This window comes from Dipodomys spectabilis, unplaced genomic scaffold (genome assembly GCF_019054845.1).
Source record: "Dipodomys spectabilis isolate Male_0828 unplaced genomic scaffold, ASM1905484v1 ptg000266l, whole genome shotgun sequence".
NCBI lineage: Eukaryota > Metazoa > Chordata > Mammalia > Rodentia > Heteromyidae > Dipodomys > Dipodomys spectabilis.
In genome coordinates, this window is record NW_024870943.1 from 2691749 (window position 1) to 2710775 (window position 19027).

The 19027-nt window shown below is 51.1% G+C and overlaps 1 protein-coding gene across 5 annotated transcripts; it reads left to right on the forward strand.

Moving 5' to 3' along the window:
* The first annotated feature begins 1666 nt into the window (after positions 1–1666).
* On the forward strand, positions 1667–18699 carry Vrk3 (VRK serine/threonine kinase 3). Of its 5 annotated transcripts, XM_042700150.1 has the most exons (16): positions 1667–1756; positions 2389–2473; positions 4537–4599; positions 5906–6045; positions 7297–7446; positions 8259–8453; positions 9394–9464; positions 10057–10123; positions 10978–11062; positions 11672–11777; positions 12106–12198; positions 14110–14242; positions 14322–14442; positions 16399–16457; positions 18023–18182; positions 18417–18699. In XM_042700150.1, the coding sequence occupies exons 4-15, from the start codon at positions 5907–5909 to the stop codon at positions 18169–18171; spliced, it is 1368 nt and encodes a 455-aa protein (XP_042556084.1). In that variant the 5' UTR covers positions 1667–1756; positions 2389–2473; positions 4537–4599; position 5906; the 3' UTR covers positions 18172–18182; positions 18417–18699. The 5 variants fall into 5 exon arrangements, with proteins under 5 accessions (XP_042556084.1, XP_042556086.1, XP_042556087.1 ...); XM_042700152.1 differs by lacking the exon at positions 4537–4599; XM_042700151.1 differs by lacking the exon at positions 2389–2473 and having other exon boundaries at positions 1734–1756.
* The last annotated feature ends 328 nt before the right edge of the window (positions 18700–19027 follow it).

Consider the following 19027-nt stretch of genomic DNA (forward strand, 5'->3'; position numbering starts at 1 on the left):
CTGTAGACAAATTGAAGTTACTTGGACTTTCCTGTACATGCTAGCTTCCAACTGTAATCCTTAGATCTCAGCCTCCTGAGAAGCTGGGAATACAGGTGTAAGCCACCATCAGCAGACTCTAGGCTTGTTTTGAGGTCTCTTTCTGCCTAGGGTTGGCTACTAATCTTAGGATCCTCACAATCTCTGCCTTCTACTTAGATAGGATTTCAGGCCTAAACCACTATGCCTGTATTTCCCTAGGATTTGAGCCAATTGACCTCCCAAAATAGTTGTTTTTTCTACAACAGCTATCTTGACAGTAAAGTTTCTCTTATCAGTGTGAATCCTTGCGGAAATACTTGACAATAAAGCACTGGCCCCAGATTCCACTGGAGTCTAGATTATGAAATATGCACCCTATTATTTTTATAAAATCTGAATAAAAAAAAGATTCTGTTTGCCAAGGGCATTGAGAGGAGAAAAATGTAGGTTTGAATTTTTTTTGGGGGGGGGGAGTTCTGGTTGTCTCTTGGCTTTTAATTATATGGAAACTGGGGCCCAGTGGAGGGGGGAGAATCTGACCAGACTGAGATGGAAGTCTACAACCATTGCCCTGGGACCTGGGGCAGCACAGTAACGCTCTAAACGCCAGTGGCTCACACCTGTCATCCCAGTTCCTCAGGAGGCTGAGATCTGAGGATCGTGGTGCAAAGAGCTCGCTTTGAGCAAACGAAGCTCAGGGACAGCGCCTCAGGCACAAAATTCGAGCCCTAGGACCGGCAAAAAAAAAAAAAAGTGAAATACTTCCACCTCTTCAAAAACTACTATTCATCTCTCAAGACCACAGATCAGAACAACTCAGCCAGCTGCTTCATTTCCTCAACCCCAAACTGAAATAAAAGTCACCGGCCGGCGCGGGGAGCCCGGGGAGCCCGGGAGTCAGGGCCCAGCTTTCCAGGCTCAGAGAAAGGACTCGAACTTCCAGCCACTTGACTCCCTAGGCGACGCGCTCTAGCCGTCCTGTCATCCCTCGGGGAGTCCGCTAGCCTCCCGCTCGCTCCCAGCGACCTCCGCCAGCGCCTCCGCAAGGAGAAATCGACGCCTCCGCAAGGAGAAATCGACGCCTCCCCAACTCCACAGATCCGGCCACTCAAGTCCTCGCACGTTCGCCGCCACGCAGTAGTGTCCGCCTACGAACTACACTACCCAGGACCCTCCGCGCCAAGCACCGGGACTACATTTCCCAGAGGACTGTGCGCCTGCGCTTCCCTTCCAATCTGCGCCCCGCTGAGCACGCTGAGAAATGTTAGTAAGGGTAGTTCAGTAGTCTAGATTTTAGCCATTAAAATGCCTTTACCTTTTCCAGCCCTTCCAAAGCTTTTTCCTTTGTTGAAGCTGGAAGTTAAAGGGTTTCCAGGGAAACAAGTGAAGGAAGAGCATTTCTGTGACTGGCAGGAGGAGGGGCAGGAAATGGTAACATAACCTCTGATTGGTGGAGAACGCCTGCATTTCACCTCTATTGGCTTCACGTTAGCACTTGAGCAATACAATTACAGAAAATGCTCTGTTGTGGGTGAGCGATGAGGGATAATCCTTCACCCTCTCCAGCCCGCAGTGTTGGCTCTTGCCGCAAGGCCGTCTGGGAAATGAAGTTCCCAGGTGAGCGCTCGCGGCCGTTAGAAATCATCTGCGCCTGCGCGCCTGGGTCCGGCTGCCGGGTGGAGGATGCGCGCGCAGCGCCTCCCGCCCTAGCGGAAGTTTCCGCGGGGCTACTGAGGTAAGTCCTGGCGTCCTACTCCCTGGGGCCTAAGCCGCTGAAATCCTGTACCTCGGCTTTCTCCTCAGGCACAGGGGGAGGGGAGAGCGAGGCGAAGCAGCCAGAAGAACCCGAACCCCTTCTCCTCAGGCACTGGAAGGGAGAGGGGGGCGGACCGGCCGGAAGAACCCTAATCCCTTTCCAGCCGGGCCCTTGGTGGGAGGCGGCGCCCGGGGTGCGGGGCCGGGAAGCTCGGGGGTCGTCAAGCTCGGGGGTCGTCTAGAGTGAACCCAGTTCATCTTTTAAGGACGGGCGGGGGGGGGGGGGTGTCTGTCTGGGTGGGCGGGGTCAGAGCGGTGGGCGGGGTTTACTAGTGTCTTCCACGCCGACTACGTCATGGCGTTTCTGCGTCGGCCGTCACCTAGGCGACTGCCCGTCCTTTTACGGTGTTGTAACTTGGAACCAAAGAGGAACACTGTAGTTGAGACCTAGCGTTGTCAGGGAATGTTTTGATGAAAGGACAAACCAGTAATAAAAGAATGTCCTGAGGATCTGAACCTGATCCAAGTCCTGAGCTGGCAAGGCGACCTTCTGCCTTCAGCTCTCAGAAACCCATTTCTTCCCATATTTATTAAGCTCTTTCTGTATATAAGGCTTCGGTGGCTCGCGCCTGGAATCCTATCTATTCTGGAGGCTGAGATCCGGAGGAACGAGGTGTAAGACCTGCCTGGGAGAAAGGTTAGCAAGATCCCATTGCAAAGAAAAGGCTGAGCACAGTGCCTCCAAGAATCCCAACCAGCTCTGGAGGCAGTCCAGGAAGATCTAGGTTGGAGTCTGGCCCCAGGCCAAACAAATAATTAACGGAGAAAAGAGTAGGGGGTGTGACTCAAGAGGTAGAACACCTGCCTATCAAGTGCAAGCCACCTCACTTTGTTGTTGTTGTTGTTGCTTTAGTTGTTTTTCAGTTAGGATTTTGCCTGCATACTTACATAAGGTCACCCAGATGGCTGAGGTCCAGGCTGCATGCCTCCACACCCATTTTATTTGACCGAGGCCCAGGTTGGCCTTTAAACTTCAATCCTCCTGATCACCTTTGAAGTATGTGTAGAATTATAGGTGGGAGCTACTGCACCCAGCAGTAATTCTGGAGTTTGAAACACACCCAGCACCAGCTGATTAGTACAAGGAAATATGAACCGGTGTTAGATGTCATTGTTTTATTTATTTTTTTTTTTTTTGGGTCCGGTCGTGGGGCCTGAACTCTGGGCCTGGGCGCTGTCCCTCTGCTCTTCAGCTCAAGGCTAGCACTCTACCACTCAAGCCACAGCGCCACTTCCGGCTTTTTTCTTTTTGCTTATGTGGTGCTGAGGAACCGAACCCAGGGCCTCAGGCATGCAAGGCAAGCGCTCTACCACTGAGCCACCTTCCCAGCCCTGTTAGATGTCATTGAATGTTAATGATGAGGGAAGTCCATTGTGTCCATTGTGTGTAGGGGCAGTACTTTTTATGTAGTAGTCAGGGAAGAACTGTTGAGGTGAGACCTGAAGAATGAAAAGCAAACCAGCTATAGTGAGAGGAGCATTTGTTGCAGAGGGAGCCACAGGTACAAATGTCTGGGGTAGGAGTTAATTTAACTGCTTGGGAACCACATGGCTAGAAATGAATGGAGCTGAGTCATTAAGATAGTTTATATTTTATATAGGCCAGGTGACTCATCTACAATTAAAAAAAAAGATATTTCTTTTCTCAATGTACCTGGATGGGTTAGTCTGCTAGCCTGATTAGTATGTCCCCTGCATGTGCTAAGAATATTACACAGAAACAGAGTGCTTGCCTAGCATGTATGAGAAACTGGGTTCAATCCCCATCCCAGAAAAAAACAATTATCCAATAATAATTATTCAACATGACCCCAGTACATGGGCAAAAGCCAGATTTAAACCTCAGAAAGGGCTGGGATGTAGCTCAGTGGCAAAGTGCTTGCCTAGCAAGTGCAATGTCTTGGGTTCAATCCCCAGTACCAAAAAAGAAAAGACAAAAAAAAAATACAGTTAGCTGGGTGCCATGGCTCACACCTGTCATCCTAGTTACTCAGGAGGCTGAGATCTGAGGATCTCGGTTCAAAGCCAGCCCGGGCAGGAAAGTCCGTGAGACTCTTATCTCCAATAAACCACTAGAAAACCAGAAGTGGTGCTATGGCTCAAGAGGTAGAGCACTTGCCTTGAGCTGAAGAGCACAGGGACAGTGCCCAAGCCCATAGTTCAAGCCCCACTACCGACAAAGGAAAAAAAATACAGTTAAACCTCAGCAGATTAAATCCCAACCATTGTACTGGTGGTTTGAAGTCAACCCAGACAAAAAACTTGCAACATCCTCTCTCCACTAGTATAAGTTGGATATGACAGGTGCTGCTGTCTCACACCTATAATTGTAGCTACTCAGGAAGCTGGCATATGAGGGTCATGATTTGAAGTCAACGGGGGCAGGAAAGTCCGTGAGATTCTTATCACCAATTAAATAGCCCTAAACCCAAAAATGGCTTTAGTGGTAGAGCACTAACCCTGAACACAAAAGCTCAGGGACAGCTCTCAGCACCTGAGTTCAAGCCCTGGCACTGGCAAAAATAATAACTAGTAATTATGTAGGAGGGACAGAAGGAGGGGAGTGGGGAGGAAGAAGGAAGCGAAGGATGGGAGGAAGAAAGGGTGGACTTCTTGTCCAGTGCTCAGTTAATATTAACCTTTTAACTCTGACCTGGATAGTGAGCCTGAGTCTGTGCCTGCTCCTTTGTTCCCTTCCAGGCCATCATCAGGATGGAGTTTCCAGTTCAGTGAGGGCAAGGACCAGACTGTGGGTCCATAAAGGTACTGTCCCTTGGGGCTCATGATCCCTGAGGCCTCCTCACACCCACAGCCCACTCCTGCCACTGCCACCTCTCTGAGTGAACATTGCAGTTCAGGGCCAACTCATGCAAGAAAAAGTAGCTTAAGGCCGGGCGCTGGTGGCTCTCGCCTGAAATCCTATCTACTCAAGAGGCTAAGATCTGAGGATCACGGTTCAAAGCCAGCCCAGGCAGGAAAGTCCCCCAGAGACTCTTATCTCCAATTAACCACCAGAAAACTGGAAGTGGTACTGTAGCTCAAGTGGTAGAGCGCTCGCTTTGAACTGAAGAGCTGAGAGACAGTGCCCAGAGTTTAAGCCATACAACCACCAAAAAAAGAAAAAGAAAAAGTAGCTTAAGAGATTCCATCTCTGGGGCTGGGAAGGTAGCTCAGTGGTAGAGTGCTTGCTTTGCATGCATGAGGCCCTGGATTCGATTCCTTAGCACCACATAAGCAAAAAGAAAAAAGCCGGAAGTGGCATTGTGGCTCATGTGGTAGAGCGCTAGCCTTGAGCTGAAGAGCTGAGGGACAGCGCCCAGGCCCAGAGTTCAGGCCCCATGACCGGACCCAAAAAAAGAGAGAGAGAGAGATTCCATCTCAACCAATGGCTGCATCTGATCACACATGCTTGTCAACTCAGTAACACATGGAAGTACAAATAGGAGAATCACTAGGAGTGAAACAAGACCCAGTGGAGCCGGGTACCTGTGGTTCACACCTGTAATCCTAGCTACTCAGGAGGCTGAGATCTGAGGATCAAGGTTCAAAGCCAGCCTGGGCAGGAAAAGTCCATGAAACTCTTATCTCCAGTAAACCAAAGAAAACCAAAAGTGGCATTGTGGCTCAAGTAGTAGAGTGCTTGCCTTGAGCTGAACTGGACAGTGCCCAGGCCCAGAGTTCAAGCCCCACGAACAGGGGGTGGGGGGGGGGGGATAAACAAACAATGGAAGCTGGACACTGGTTGCTCACACCTATAATCCTAGCTACTCAGGAGGCTGATATCTAAAGATTATGATTCAAAGTCAGCCTGGGCAGAAAAATCCACTAGACTCTTCTCTCCAATTAATCACCAAAAATGCCAGAAATGGAGCTGTGGCTCAAGTGGTACAGCACCAGCCTTGAGCACAAAAGCTTCAGGACAGTGCCTAAGGTCCAAGTTGCAGTGTGTAGATAAGGTAAAGGCAGGCTCACTGAATTGGGTCACGTGTCACTGTGGAAGACAAATGACAGCTCAGCAGCAGGGATGGCGGTGTCGGCTCCCTGTCTCACTCTCCTCTCTGTTTTGTAGCATGATCTCCTTCTGTCCAGGCTGTGGCAAAAGTGTTGAAGCAACATTTAAGTTCTGCCCGTACTGTGGGAGCCCATTGCCTACAGAGGAACATGAGGGGTCATCGAGCTGTGTCAGCCCATTCCAATCATCCTTCCAAGGTGAGGACACAGTAGATTTAGCTGGGTGTGCTGGGGCATGCCTGTGATCTTAGCATTCAGCTTGTGGAGGTAGGAGGATCGCAAGCTCAAGGCTAGCTTGAAGGGAAGAGAAGGGGAAGGGAAGGGAGAAAGAAAGGAAAGAAGAAAGCTGAGAACATTCCTGCTGCATGGTGAGGTGCTAGAGGGTGGTGCAAGGAGGACAGACACTGCCCAGACCCTCGTGAGGCCTGGGACTTAGGCCCAGCAGTTCTGCTTGCACACATGGTCCCTGGGCTTCTCATGGGCCCCAGCTATCCAGAGCTGGGAATCTTTTTGTTACCCACTCCTGTCAGGCAGTATCTGGCCCTCAGAATCACTTGGCACAGGATGACACAGATATGTATACCGCTGAGAGGCCTGCTTGCCTGGGTTGATCATTTGTAAGGCCTAGGAATGACTGTTACATGTATTCCAAGGGCCCTTGACAGAGAAAAAGTCCCTAGTCCTTGGTTCACTAACCCTTGCTGTGTGTAGAAGAACGTACCTTCCTGTCTCTTATCTCATTCCTTCCCTGAACTCAGTCCAAATACAGCCAAATGCCCACTTGACACCTAGGAGATGGCATATGTGCATCTTTAAATACATATATGTGTGTATGCATGTAAATTTATATATCTATACAGGTAGATAGATAGATATACACTATTAGAGTCAAATTCAGTGTGTGGTTTAAATGGCCTACTAGATATAGCTAAAGTGAAAGTTACTGAACTGTAAGACATCTGAAGCAGTTACCTAGAAGAAGGCACAGAGTTAGCAGATGGTGGCGTTAGGCCCCATGGATAAGAGAATAAATAAAAGAAGGGAATGGAAGCTGGGCGCCTGTGGCTCACACCTGTAATCCTAGCTATTCAGGGGGCTGAGATCTGAGGGTCACGGTTCAATGCCAGCCCAGGCATGAAAGTCTGTGAAACTCGTATCTCCAATAAACCACTAGAAAACTGGAAGTGGCGCTATAGCTTAAGTGGTAGAGTGCTAGCCTTGAGCTGAAGAGCTGAGGGACAGCTCTCAGGCCCAGAGTTCAAGGCCCATGACCGACCAAAAAAAAAAAAAAAAAAGAAGGAAAAAGAAGGGAATGGTTGTTGACACTGATGAAAGAAGCAGCAGGAAGCTGAGTCAAAGGGAAGAACATGGCTAAGCATGAGTGCAGGTTTTTGCTTTGCTGAAACCTAATGATTTCATAACTACGGTCTGCGTCTGGTCTGCCTTTAGGCTCAAGGAAAGAGTTCAGCTCCAGTTCTGAAACTTCTCCCAAGAAAGTGAAATGGTCACACACTGTCCCCTGCCGCAAATCAACCCTCCTCTCTGATGGTCACATTTCTGAGTCTGAAGAGATCTTCAGTCCCCCTGGGAAGGCCAGAGGTAAGAGTTGGAAGTCGTCTGACTCTGGATGGGTCATCTGACAAAGTGTGAGACAAAGCTGCTATCGGCCTGGCCACTTGCCAGGACCCTCTGACACCTCCAGCCCTCCCTCCTGTTTATCTTCACTATAGCCCCCACTGCTCCCATCATGCACCACTCTCATCTGGCTCCAAGATGGACTGGCCATTCTTGTTGGCCATTGTGTGCCATGGGGGGGGGGGGACAGTGGGCAGGAGGTGGGTGATATGTCCATTTAACACATTTCTGGGTCCTCTTTCTACTCAGCTTAGGGCCAAGTCCTGTTTCCATTTGCTTTGCGGCCAATATCTGTAATGTCCTTTTCCCCATGGCAAAAAACTTATACTCATCCAACAAGACTCAGCTGTAATGCGCCTTCCTCCAGGTAGCTTCCTCTGACTCCTTCAGTTACTGCTGGTCTCTGGCTCTAGTATCTGTCTGACTGGACACATTTATATCAGACTGTATGCACCATCTCCTCACACTAGGGGGTTCTGGGGGGTGGGGGGCAGTTCCAGGTGATTCTGACTCCACTGAATCACCACACAAACATCTTGACCTTTAAGGAAACATTTGCTGAATGAATGACTGACTAACTGAGCAAGTAACATTGTGATTGTTTTCTTCCCCTGAACAACTTTTTTCTCCAAACATTCCCTGTATTTGCATTTTATTTGTTTGATGGTACTGGGTTTGAATCTCAAGCCTCACACCTGCAAGGCAGGTGCTCTACCACTGAGCCACAGCCCAGCCCCTAATGCTGCCTTTTCTCTATGGGTTCCATCTTCCTGCAGGGGCCCGGAGCAGATCCTCAACCCCCAAAAGCAGCCCAAAGGCCAACAGGCAGAGCCCTCAGACACTGAAGCGGAGCCGAGTGACCACCTCACTCGAGGCTTTGCCCACAGGGACGGTGCTGACAGACAAGAGCGGGCAGTGCTGGAAGCTGGGGGACTTCCAGAGCAGGGATGATCAGGGCATTCTCTATGAAGGTACACGGGGCCCCGGCGCTCAGCACGGAGAATGGGGAGGGACCCCTGCACCTCACTGTGGAGATAGGAAGGTCACAAGTTGTAGGTCAACCTGGGCAACATTAGTGAGATCCAGTCTCAACAAAATCAGGGTGTCTCTCCCTATGAGAGCACACACACTCTGTTAGAGTGTGCCCCTGCCCTTCTGTGTGTGTTTGTCTGCTTTTTGCCTGTTTGTCTGCTTGCCTGCTTATTTACTCAATAAAGCTCTGCCAAGTTTTCTTACCATAACAACAACAAATCAGATAAAAAAGGCTGAGGGTGTGACTTACTTGCAATTGCCTAATATACACAAGGTCCTAGACTATTTCCTGTGCAAAAATGGGGAAAGGGGGGCTGGAAAGGTGGTTCTGGTAGAGTGCTTTCCTCGCATGCATGAGGCCTTGGGTTTGATTCCTCAGCACCACATAAACAGAAGTGGCGCTGTGGCTTAAGTGGTAGAGTGCTCGCCTTGAGCTGAAGAGCTCTGAGACAACACCCAGGCCTAGAGTTCTAACCCCATGACCAACCAAAACAAACAGGGCAGGGAGGGAATAGGCAGAAGTGAGTGTTGAACACCAAGAGTGCACTTGCCTGTGGGAATCGAGGAGCTGCTGCTGACTGCTGGGGAGTTTGGGAGCAATGACCCTGACCTTCCCCAGTTATAAGTTTGACCTTTCCCAGTTAGGACCTTGACCTTTCCAGTTAGGAAATTGTTGCTGGGAGGTTTGGAAGCCACAACCCTGGTTACTCCCTACGCGCGCGCGCGCGCACACACACACGCGCACACACACACACGCGCACACACACACGCGCGCACACACGCACACACACACACACACGCACACACCTGTTCCTCCACAGCTGAGCCTGCACACACACACGCGCGCACACACACACACACACACCTGTTCCTCCACAGCTGAGCCTGCCTCTGCCTTCCCCTGCCAGTCAAGGTCCAGGCCTGCAAAACATCGTTTCTCCCTCAAACTGGTAAGTTGGCCCCTGGGTAGTAGGTGGGCAGCTCAGAGGAAAGACCATTGAGCTCTGAATACCTCTGCAAGCTGGGAGGGCCTGGCACAGATCCAGGGTGCCTCTGGCTTGTCAGGAGCACTGGAGCCCTGGACACTAGTTCCTGCCCTCAGGGAGCTCCCGGGGAGGAGGGGGGAGGTGGCAGGATAAGTAGACAGCTTAATAAGTAGCCATGTAAGGGTGATGCATCTTAGGCTTTTAAGGGAATGACCTGAATATCACATTTCTTTTGTCCATATCTTCATTGGCTAGAACCTGGTCCTGTGATTTTTGCCTTGTTAAAAAGGATCCTGGGAAATGTAGTTTTAACTGTAGGCAGCTTGTCTAGGGAAATCTTGTGGATCCTATCAGAAAAAGGAAATCAGTTGGGAGTACTTAGAATGAGCTCACAGCCTCTGAGCCAGACTTATGTGTGACAGCCCTGGGCAGTTCAGTCCTCATGTGGGAACATGAAGAACTTGGTCGTCCCTAGTACTCCTCTGGGGTAACGGTGGTGACTTGGGCTCTTGTCTAAGGGAGTTCAATGTGACATCTGCACTCTGATCCCCACCAGGATGCCAAGGATGGGCGCCTGTTCAATGAGCAGAACTTCTTCCAGAGGGCTGCCAAGCCTCTGCAAGGTATTCCACAGGAAAGGGCGGGGCCACCAGCTTGCTCACAGCTTCTAGCCTTTCCCCTGTTGTGTGGATGATGCACCTGATGCCCTGTGCATCTTCCATCCCCCACAGCCTGACTCCTGTCACCCTTGGGCCTCAGAGGGCAAATGGCTTGGCTCATACCATACTGGAGCTTGAACTCAGGTCATGGGCGTTATCCCTTAGCTTTTTCCCTCATGGCTTGCACTCTTACCATTTGAGTCACAATTCCGTTTCCAACTTTTTAATGGTTAATTGGAGAAAAGAGTCTCGCACACTTTCCTGCCTAGGCTGGCTTCAAACCTTGATCCTCAGATCTCAGCCTCTTGAGTACCCAGAGCCAGCAGCTCCAGGCTGCATAATTCTGATTTATTTATTTTTTATTTTTTTGGGTCCCAGTCATGGGGCCTGAACTCTGGGCCTAGGCGCTGTTCCTCAGCTCTTCAGCTCAAGGCTACCGCTCTACCACTTGAGCCACAGCGCCACTTCCTGCCTTTTTCTTTTTGCTTATGTGGTGCTGAGGAATCGAACCCAGGGCCTCATGCATGCAAAGCAAGCGCTCTACCACTGAGCCACCTTCCCAGCTCTGCATAGTTTCTATCTTCCATTTGTTCCAGATTTATATGTGCTTTCTCAGAAGTCGCCTGTAGACATGGGTTACAAAACCTTACTGGGTCACTCATGTGCACCCTTTCCCTACTCACAAAGATGGCATCTCCAACAAAGAGACCCAGAGTCACCTAGGCTCCATCACTTTTCACTTCTGTTTTATGGGTGTGAGGTTTCTGGGCCTGGGACAGGGTGGGGGTGGGGTGTGACCCTGCACCCACCTCCCCCAGTGAACAAATGGAAGAAGCTGAACTCAACCCCGCTGCTCGCCATCCCCACCTGCATCGGTTTTGGTGTTCACCAGGACAAATACAGGTGAGCCCCTGCCCCCCTTGCCAGTCCCATAGTGGGCCTTCTGCCTGGGCTTGGCTACTCTCAATCCTTCAGTCACCCAAGTGCAGGGCCTTGCAGTGCCCTGGCCACCATCTTCCCTTGGGGTCTGTATTCCTCCCTCTCCTGTGCAAGCCATGTCCTGGGATGCTTGTGGGAGGCCCAGTTCTAGGGTTCTCCATATGAGGTCTGCTGCCCAACTAACCCAGGCAGGGAAGTCCGTGGGACTCTTACCTCCAATTAATCACCAAAAAGCTGGAAGTGGAGCTGTGGTGCAAGTAGAGTGCTAACCTTGAGTGGAAAAACCTAAAGTATAGCACCCAGACCTTGAGTTCAAACTAACAGTAGCGACACTTTTGCGCATGTGCACATACACAGACACACACCTCACCAAGGCATTTATCCATCCATTCTGTACTGCTCTTCCAGGAAACCGAGGAGCCCGTAGAGAGATCGCTCAGAACAGAATGGAGGCAGCGATGGATGCCACGTTTTTGTCCTGCTTTTAGTTCCCTTTGAATATTTGCAGGCCCAAGCAGGGAGCCAGAACTTTCAGCAGAAGTAGCTTCTAAGTCCTGCTCTCCTGTCGTCCAGGTTCTTGGTGTTCCCCAGCCTGGGGCGGAGCCTTCAGTCAGCCCTGGATGACAGCCCAAGGCATGCTGTGTCAGAGAAGTGTGTGCTTCAGTTGGCCTGCCGCCTGGTAGGTGCCTGATGTGGGCAGGCTCAGCTCCTCCTTGCTCAGGTTGCTAATTCACTGCACTTCCGGGGCAGCACTCCCGACCTGCCACCTGGAGGCCCTCACACTGCTGGGTATGTGGAGAGAGCCTCTTGACCATTGTTATCTGGGGACCTAGGACAGTGGATGTCCCAGGGCTGCCAGAGTGAGACAAGCCACATGCAGTGCTGAACAACTCCCCCCCCCCCCCCCCCCACTCTCCCTCCAGGCCTAGTAGTGAGGGTCCCCCATCCACCTCTGCATCAGAGCCTCTCTGTGACAAGCAGGCCTATCTGATGCACTCTCTTTCTAGCTGGATGCCCTGGAGTTCCTCCATGAAAGCGAGTATGTTCATGGAAATCTGACAGCTGCGTGTGTCTTTGTGAATCCAGAGGATCTGAGTCAGGTAAGTCCCTGCCAGTCCCCTCCACACCTGACCCCTACCTGCACACTTCTGAAATTCTTTGAGCTCAGGATCTCACCCACCTGCAAATCTCCATTGGCTTCACAGTGCTTCTTGCAAACAAAGGATTGCCATCCATCACATATAAGGGATTCCTTGGACTAAGAAGAGACAAGCAACTTACTAGAAAGATGATAAACAAAGGGTAAAAAGTAGTGCACAGAAAAATCTGCAGGAGCTGGGAATGTGGCTTAGTGGTAGAGCGCTTGCCTAGCATCATGAAGCCCTGGGTTCAATTCCTCAGTAACACATACACAGAAAAAGCTGGAAGGGGCACTGTGGCTCAAGTTGTAGAGCGCTAGCCTTGAGCAAAAGAAGCTCAGGGATAGTGCCCAGGCCCTGAGTTCAAACCCTAGGACTGGCAAAAAAGAAAAAAAAAATCCATAAGCCAGGCAATGATGGCTCTCACCTGTATTCCTAGCTACTCAGGAGGCTAAGATCTGAGGATCATGGTTCAAAGCCAGCCCAGGCAGGAAAGTATGAGATTCTCATCTCCAGTTAAAACATCAGGGCTGGGATGTAGCTCAGTGGCAAAGCGCTTGCCTAGCAAGCGCAATGTCCTGGGTTCGATCCCCAGTACCAAAAAAAAAAATCAGAAAACTGGAAGTAGGGGCTGGGAAGGTGGCTCAGAGGTAGAGTGCTTGCCTTGCATGCATGAGGCCCTGGGTTTGATTCCTCAGCACCACATAAAGAGAAAAACCCAGAAGTAGTGCTGTGGCTCAAGTGGTAAGAGTGCTAGCCTTGAGCTGAAGAGCTGAGGGACAGCGCCCAGGCCCAGCGTTCAAGCCCGATAACTGGGAAAAAAAACCCAAAAAACGAAGTAGAGCTGTGGCTCAAAGTGGTAGAGCTCTAGCCTTGAGCAAAAGAGCATAGGAACAGTGCCCAGGCTCTGACCAACAACAAAAAAGACAAAGACAGGTGTGGGGGATGGGGGGCGAGAGGAGTGAGGTATGTTGGGAGCTCATCCATGAGGGAATCCATCTGTGCCATAAAGCAATGGGGATTATTGAAGGTGGTGGAACTGGGCCCCAGTGGAGGAAATATCTCATTGTAGGCAGGCCTCTTAAGATTTTATTTCTGAACTTCAAAAGGTGGTAGAGCTGGGTGCCGGTGGCTCACGCCTGTAATCCTAGCTACTCAGGAGGCTGAGATCTGAGGATCACAGTTCAAAGCCAGCCCGAGTAAGCTCTTACCTCCAATTACACACCGTAAAGCCGGAAGTGGCACTGTGGCTCAAGTGGTGAAGCCTTGAGCTGAAGAGCTGAGGGACAGCCCCCAGGCCCAGAGTTCAAGTCTCACGACCAAAATTTTTTTAAAAAAAGGTTGCAGAAGGGGTTACAATTTAACGTGTCCGTTGGAATGTCCCATGTTTCCTGATCAGAGTCACCCCTTCCATTGTTCTCCCCCTCCTATCTGTTTTCCCCTTTTGTGGTATTTTGAGGTAGGGTCTTGCCAGGATGGCCTGGCTGGCCTCCAACTCATGATCCTCTGCCTCCCCCTCCTGAAGAGTGAGATTACTGGCATGAGATACAACCCCAGCTTTGAATCCTGCCTCTGAAGGGTATGGCTTGTCCCAGCCTTCCTTTGTCTCTCTGCTTCCTGGCCACCTTGAGGAGAGCAGCCTCCTCTATCACAGACTCCCACCACCATCATACTCTGCCTTACCTGGGGCCCCAGGCAGCTGGCCCTGGGCAGAAAGCTCTGAAATCATGAGCCAAGATAAGTCCTCTCTTTCCTCAGGTTGCTCAGATACTGTCACAGCAATGGGGATTGGACACAACATCTGTAATGAATGGATTTCACATGGGCCCACAGTCTGCCCTCCTAACCTATCTGTGTGTCCCATGCCCACAGGTCACCCTAGTGGGCTATGGCTTCTCCTTCCGCTATTGCCCAAGTGGCAGACACGTGGCCTACACAGAAGGCAGCAAGAGACCACATGAGGGGGACCTGGAGTTCATCAGCCTGGATGTGCACCGGGGCTGTGGTAAGGGTGGGAGGATCAGCACTGGGCTATACTTCCTGTGGAAGGGCAGGCAGTGCTGACACCCCCTCTCCCTCCCTAGGGCCCTCCCGCCGCAGTGACCTCCAGAGCCTGGGGTATTGTATGCTAAAGTGGCTGTACGGGTCCCTGCCATGGACAAACTGCCTTCCCAACGCCGAGGGCATCATGAAGCAGAAACAGAAGTGAGTGTGGGGGCCTGCAGCACCCAGCACCCTTGAACACGGGGAGGGAATGGGGCATGCACAAAGCCATAGGAGCCTGCAGCCTCAGGCATGTGCCCTGCTCTAGCCAATAGGCTGATGCCTGGGGTCTGAGTCAGGCCCAGTACTGTGGAGTGTTGGGTAAGCAGCTTTACTTCCACAAGCTTCAGTGATCTCTGTATGATGGGGTCTGGGTAGTACCCATATCACAGGCTAGGGAAGGATTCAGGGTGCTGGGCACGGTGTGGGTGGAGGTAGGGGGAGACCTGTGACTCATTCATTCACAGACTGCAGGTGAGGCCCAGCATAGACACATTCCCACAGCCCAGAATCACTGCTTCACTCCTGCATGGGACACCCTCAGCCTGAGCTTTGGGTGCCTTGTGTGTTCAGCACCAAGGACAGCGGCAATGCGCCCGGAGAGGTACAGGCTGTGGCCGGGCTCAGCACCAAGGACAGTGCACAGGTGGCCCACGGGCCATTGCCACTGGGGTTCAGCACCAGGGATGGGTGTGCTGGACCCTGGGCAGCCCTGGAGGTACAGGGGTGGGATTGAGATCTGGTGCAGACTTGGAAGGGTGACAGTTGCGTGAGAGTTTTCCAGAAGACAGCTGACTGCCTACCCCTAAAGAAGTGAGGACTGAAGGGAGACCCAGAGCTCCGGGCTTCCCAGAGCCCATCTGCACCCTCCACCCTGCTGTAGGTCAGATAGGTCACAGTGCTGGAGAAAGCAATGGCAGAGCTCCAGCCCAGGCCTCTGCTGCGGAGACTTTCCAAGGGGAGGTAATAGAAAGGAGGCGATGCCCTCCATCCCTGAAGGCAGTAGAACCAGCCTCAGTGCAGTAACCAAAAAGACCATGAGGGGGCCGGGCGCCGGTGGCTCATGCCTGTAATCCTAGCTACTCAGGAGACTGAGATCTGAGGATTGAGGTTCAAAGCCAGCCTGGGCAGGAAAATTCGTGAAACTCTTTATCGCCAATAAACCACCAGAAAACCGGAAGTGTCACTGTAGCTCAAGTGATAGAGCACTTGCCTTGAGCTGAAGAGCTGAGAGACAGTGTCCAAGCCCAGAACTCAAGCCCCATGACCGACAAAAAAAAAGACCATGAGGGGGTGGTGCTACCACATGCTCATTTCCTGACACCCTGCAGTGGTCCCTTAACAGGACCCAGTGGTGTGGGTGGCAGAGCAAGTGTGTACTCAGTGCTTTTGTACATGGGGGGGGGGGCATGAATAAAACAAAGAGCCTCACTCCCACAGGCTTTCTGGTGTTCAGGCCCCTGCTGGGCAGGTGGAATGTGATTCCTGTGCCGAGGGCCGAAGGGAGAAGGAAAATGACCATCTAAGGGAAGGCCGGAACCAGGCCCAGAGCTCAGGGCCGAGGACATGAGGCAGAGCATGGAGGAACAGGAGGATGAAGCTGGGGACTGTGGGACAGAGGCAGGGAAGACTAGGGCCAGTGACCAGGGGAGGTGTGGAGCTGACACGAAATAGCAGACTGGGCTTTATCAATGGCTTTCGGGCTTTTCTGTTTCAAGGAAAAAGAGAAGGAGAATGTCTGTGTGGGGCAGGTAGTCCCTCTGTTGTTCTTGTTTTGTTTTGTTTTTTAGATGGTATGTGTAGCCCAGGCTGGCTTGGAACTTGCAGTCCTGCCTCAGCTTTCCATGTGCTAGGATTACAGATGTGTACTGCTGTGTCTGGCTACTGCTAGGTATTGATTAGCTGGTGGAATGCAGTAGCCAGAGGGTCCAGGGACACCCTTCCCCCCCAGTCTGCTTTCCCAAGGGAGCTGTAATTCCAGGCCCATGGACTCAGTGTTCACAGTATCTTGAGAAGCCTCACAGCCTCCAATAACCAGGATGGACTGTGGGTGCCTCTTGGAAGGTTGCTCTTCTCTCTTCCCTAGACGACCTTTCACCTGAGATTCTCTCTCTCCAGGTATTTCGACAACCCAGAGGCCCTCGTGAGGTTGTGTGGTCGCTGTGTCAAGCCCTCAGGTACAGCCTGGAAAGGGAGGGTGCAGGTGGGCCCTGTACAGGACCAGGGGCTAGCTATATCTTGGGATGGACTTCTTTTGTAAAAAATTCCAGGTTTTGGGGCTGAGAAGGTGGCTCAGTGGTAGAGCGCTTGCCTTGCATGCATGAGGCCCTGGGTTCGATTCCTCAGCATCACATAAACAGAAAAAGCCGGAAGTGATGCTGTGGCTCAAGCGATAGAGCGCTTGCCTTGAGCTGAAGAGCTGAGGGACAGCGCCTAGGCCCAGAGTTCAGGTCCACGATTGGCAAAAAAAATAAATAAATAAATAAATAATTAAAATTTTAAAAAAAATTTGAGGTTTTGATCTGGACACCAGTAGACTCACACCCATAATCCTAGCCTCTCGGGAGGATGAGATCTGAGAATCCAGGTTCAAAGCCAGCCCAGGAAGGAAAGGCTGTGAGACTCTTCTCTCCATTTAATCATCAAAAAACTGAAAGTGGAACTGTGGCCCAAGTGGTAGCGGACTAGCCTTGAGCAGAAGAGCTCAGGGATACCACCAGGTCCTTGGGGCTGGGAAGTTGGCTCAATGGTTGAGTGCTTACCTCACATGCATGAGGCCCTGGGTTCAATTCCTCAGCACCACATAAGCAGAAAAAAGCCAGAAGTGGCACTATGGCTCAAGTGGTAGAGTGCTAGCCTTGAGCTGAAGAGCTGAGGGACAGCGCCCAGGCCCAGAGTTCAGCCCCTACAACCAACAACAACAACAAAAATATCAGGCCCTGCGTTCAAACCCCAGTACTGGCACAAAAAGAAAGAAAGAAAAAAAGTTCTCATTTCTTTCTAGCCCTCTGCTTAGTCCTCTGCCACGCATTTGTATTTTGCTTTTATTCTTTTTGGTCCTGGGGTTTGAAATCTGGGCTTGGGTGCTGTCCCTGAGCCCTTCTGGTTTTCTGGTGGTTTATTGGCGATAAGAGTCTCATGGACTTTCCTGCCCAGGCTGGCTTTGAACCATGATCCTCAGATCTTAGCCTTCTGAGTAGCTAGGATGACAGGCGTGAGCCACTGGCGCCCAGCTATATTTTGCTTTTGAAATGGGATCTTGCTAATGTTGCCTGGCTGGCAACTGGTGATCCTCCTGAGTGGCTGGGACTAGAGGCATGCACAACCACACCAGAAAATTAGCTCACCTTAATCCATTTTGCACATTTTTTGTACTTGACCTTGGCACCTGTCTCCCCCGTTCTGACACACCACAGGCCTACAGCAGCTGCTTTTGATAGCTGTGCTCTGTTGGTTTGGCCAATATAATAAGCCAACACTTATCATTACCCACTGAATTGCTTGATTGGTGGATCAATGAATCAGTTTGGGAGATGTTTCTTAGCACCGTAATGTCCTTTTGAAAAGATTGTGCTTCTCTAAGCTGGAGGCAGAAACAGACATTCTCTGCACAGAAGAAACACTGAGTCAAAGGGTGCTGTGGAACACCGGAGCCCAGGGTGCTCCTGCCAGTGACCTGTGGGTGCAGCTCTGGGCCGGGGGGCACCTCTCAGCCTCCTCCCATACTGGGATGTTTTGACAGAGACCCTGAAGGAGTACCTGAGGGTGGTGATGAACCTCCAGTATGATGAGAAACCACCCTATGCCGTACTGAGGAACAATCTCGAAGCCCTGCTGCAGGACCTGCGGGCATCACCCTACGACCCCCTTGACCTCCATATAGTGCCTTAGGTGGAATCCAGGTGGGAATTGTGCATCTTCATCTCTCTGTCCTCTCCCTCACCTTTGCCACCCAGGACTTTAAAGAGGGCTTCCCAGAGGTCAGACCAGCCCCACCCCCACCCCTTACCCCACATGTCCTGGAACAGCTGACCCTGTCACTTATGGCTGTGTCCCTACTCCCTGGTAGCGGCCTGACACTACCAGGGTGTCTCTGAATGAATATGACACTAATACCCATTTTTATTGTTTTCCAGAACTTTCAACTAAAGAGTGAAGTAATGTGACTAGAGACCTGCTGTTTGATCAGAGAAGCTTCTAGCAAAATCCCACAAATGTGCATTCCAGGCATTTCTTTAGTCCTGTTTAATACCAGTCCATCTGAGTGACCCTCCTGGTAATGTCAGCCTTCCTCCTGCCTCTCCTGTGGTCTCCGGCAGCCAGGGGCTGTGGGCAGTGAGGACAGCAGCCCCCCAGAGGCCCCATACCTCCCCTTCTCTCCCGTACCACTAGGTTTTAGTAATAAATTGTTTTATTGGAGCTTCCAGAGTCCATGTCTAGAAAAGTTCTTTTTTTTTTTGGGGGGGGGGGGTAAAGTTTAACTGTTTCTTCCATTCATCTATTCCCTCTATTTCCTCAATCTTCCATCCAACCATTCCATCTTTCATTCATAGACTCAAAGATTTGCCCGACACAGTGGTATATTACTATGGTCACAGCTACGTAGCAGGTCGAGGCAGGAGGATCACTTGAGTTGAAGAGTTCCAGGTCAGCCTGAGTAACATGGTGAGACATTCTTTAAACCCATAAGCTGGATGCTGGTAGCTCACACTTGTCATCCTAGCTACTCAGAAGCTGAGATCTAAGG

Coding starts and splice junctions, on each gene's coding strand:
- Vrk3 (XM_042700150.1), top strand. CDS start 5,907: ATGATCTCCTTCTGTCCAGGCTGTGGCAAAAGTGTTGAAGCAACATTT. Junction 6,046..7,296: donor ATTCCAATCATCCTTCCAAG/GTGAGGACACAG, acceptor GTCTGCCTTTAG/GCTCAAGGAAAGAGTTCAGC. Junction 11,778..12,105: donor TTCAGTTGGCCTGCCGCCTG/GTAGGTGCCTGA, acceptor CTCTCTTTCTAG/CTGGATGCCCTGGAGTTCCT.